Raw genomic sequence first — 2,535 nt, 5'->3', positions numbered from 1 at the left:
CAGAGCCTGACAGGCGAGGCGACCCGTCGCTGTCAGGCCCTAAAACGTGACAGCCTGACAGCTGCCTGACAGCCCGACAGCACACAGTGGCCTGACCCCAGCACCCCCACAGCACCCACTGGCCTGACAGCAGCACGGACCGCCCGACAGCAGCACAGACCGTACACAGCCCCCATAGGAAGGGGCAACCCGTACGCGGTGTGCAACCCCCTATCCCGCGCGTCGGCGCAGAAGTGCGCCGATTTCTGCGCCGATTCGGCGCACTCTGCGCCGTCGCACCAAATAGGGGTTTTCACACCACATACTGGTTGCCCCTTCCTATGGGGTCTGTGTACGGTCTGTGCTGCTGTCGGGCTGTCAGTGCTGCTGTCAGGCCACTGTGTGCTGTCGGGCTGTCAGGCAGCTGTCAGGCTGTCACGTTTTAGGGCCTGACAGCGACGGGTCGCCTCGCCTGTCAGGCTCTGCTGTCAGGCTGTCAGATACGTGCTGTCAGACTGTCAGAGAAAGTGCTGTCAGCGCTGTCAGGCTGTCAGACCAGGGCTCAGACCCCTTTGGGCCGCGAGAAGTACCATGAGTGAGTATTCTTGATACAAAACCACGACGACATTATACTCGCATCGGTTGCCTCCATGAACGGCGGAGCTATTCTCGCGTCCACACCACACCTGGCTCCAACGTGGACACGCCCATAGCTGGGGACACTACTAGGTCACGCATGGCATCAGAAGTTTTATCTCTGGGCGGCCCCGAAAGGCATCTCTAGCAGCGTCGTTACGCATGCACCCTCCCCTCCCGGGCGCAAGCGCCTCACGTCTCGACAGAGCGTAAGCTCCGTTGGACTTGCGTTGGTGTGCGACGAGACGCGAGTTTTTCGCCATCGCTGCGAGGGGAGCAGCAAACCACTCGCCGCAACAGCCGGAGGCATCGCCGCAACGCTGGCTGCGCCGCGGTCCCGCACCCGTCGACGAAGCTCCCCCCGCAGAAGACCGCGCGTAGCGACGCCTTGTCGATCGAGATAGATGAGCGCGTGAAGCTCTCGCCCCCCCACACTGGTCACTGCGCAGCTGCGTGCACACACCTACTGGTACACTGCCCACCTGAGAGTTAGTTGGTTTTACGAGTGGGATCAGCACACACTCACACACAATACTCACCATACCATACTACCCCGGAAAAAGTTGGAACGACCTGGGCTGTCGTCCAGCATTAAAAAAATGCAGGCAAATATTATATTCGACAGAAATGGGGACCGCCAGAGTTGGGCCGCTGCTCGCCCCTCGCTCTCGCTTTATACAGCGACGCCTTTCGGGAGGAAGCAGGGGAGCGGCCGCCCCCCAGCCGGGTTTGCCACCAACAATAGACCACAGCCTCACGCCGCCCAGGCGCCGTCTCTTAGGCGCAGCACGGAGGCGACTTCTTCGCAAAGACGCGGCGGAGGCGGTTCAGAATGCGGCGGGCCCTGGAGCTGCACTGCCGACACTCTGCCTCCGGAGGGGATTCGCCTATGAATATGCGAGGCAAGGCTCAAGAAGGAACCTTCGAGAGGCCGGCGCGCGACCTCTGCGCGCGCCGCCGCCCGCACACTCCTCCCCTTGCCCTCCAGCAGCCGCCTCGGCCTCCTCCGCAGCGCCCTCCTCCGCAGCGTCCTGGACATTCACCTCCTCCTCCGCGTCGGCGTCCGCCGCCGGAGCGCCGTCGTCGGCGAGGCGCGCCGCCTCCTGCGCCTCCGCCATCGACGCATCCGAGCAGCAAAGCCCGCCGCTCTCGGGCTTCGCGCACATTTTGTTCTGCATGAGCTCCTCGCAGATTCTTGATCCGTGCTCCGGAGTGTCGCCCTCGGGGCCCTTCTGACACTGCTCGGCGGTCAAGCAGGACACCTCGGCTTGGCCGGCAAGCGGGAACGTGAGCAGGAGCAGCCGGTAGAGTGGGCTCATGTTCAGAGCGCCACAGAGCGCCACTGGCAAGCCTGAAAAAGAATTCTTCGCGCGCAAGCCTGAAAAAGAATTTAAAAAGCTGCTCGAGAGCCTGCCGCGAGGGACAGTCGAGGCCTCCATCCGGCTCATGCGGGGATACACCCGCACAGGCGAGTGGCCCGAGCCCATCCTACCCAGCCCTGCCCCGGAGCGCGGCCGATCGCCTAGAAGCCCCTCTGATGAGTGGTCAGATGAATAGTGCCCGAGAGCGAGGGATACGGAGGGGAGCACAAATAGGACGCCCAGCCTTGCCCTCGTGCCGCCGAGTGCGTATCCTATGCGAGAGAGATCCCCTGTGGCAGTGCCCGTGCCCAGCCCTCTCCGCGCCGCGATGCGCCCTCCCCCCTCGCTTTTGCAAAATCCTGCAAAGGTGGGGACGTGTCTGTCCTCGACCCAGCCCTAGCTTGGGATGTCCGTTTTATTTATTTATTTATTTATTTATTTAAAAACTGAACTTTACATACCTGACTTTACATACCTAGAGACACACCGATATAGCCCGTCCACCGGCAGCGCCCTTCCATCGACGGCTTAGCGCTAAGCATAGCATCATCTCTCTCGC

At 61.9% G+C, this 2,535-nt stretch overlaps 1 protein-coding gene across 1 annotated transcript; it reads right to left on the bottom strand.

The window, feature by feature from the left end:
* Positions 1 to 1,392: 1,392 nt before the first annotated feature.
* Positions 1,393 to 1,934, bottom strand: EMIHUDRAFT_246376 (hypothetical protein; the record flags this gene model as incomplete). Its single annotated transcript, XM_005766574.1, has 2 exons — positions 1,393 to 1,502; positions 1,559 to 1,934. The coding sequence occupies 2 exons, from the start codon at positions 1,932 to 1,934 to the stop codon at positions 1,393 to 1,395; spliced, it is 486 nt and encodes a 161-aa protein (XP_005766631.1).
* Between the last annotated feature and the right edge of the window lie 601 nt (positions 1,935 to 2,535).

The sequence above is a fragment of the Emiliania huxleyi genome (assembly GCF_000372725.1).
Source record: "Emiliania huxleyi CCMP1516 unplaced genomic scaffold EMIHUscaffold_507, whole genome shotgun sequence".
In the NCBI taxonomy this organism is placed as follows: Eukaryota; Haptophyta; order Isochrysidales; family Noelaerhabdaceae; genus Emiliania; species Emiliania huxleyi.
Note: the sequence above shows the minus strand (reverse complement) of the source record. Positions and strands in the feature narration are given on the sequence as shown.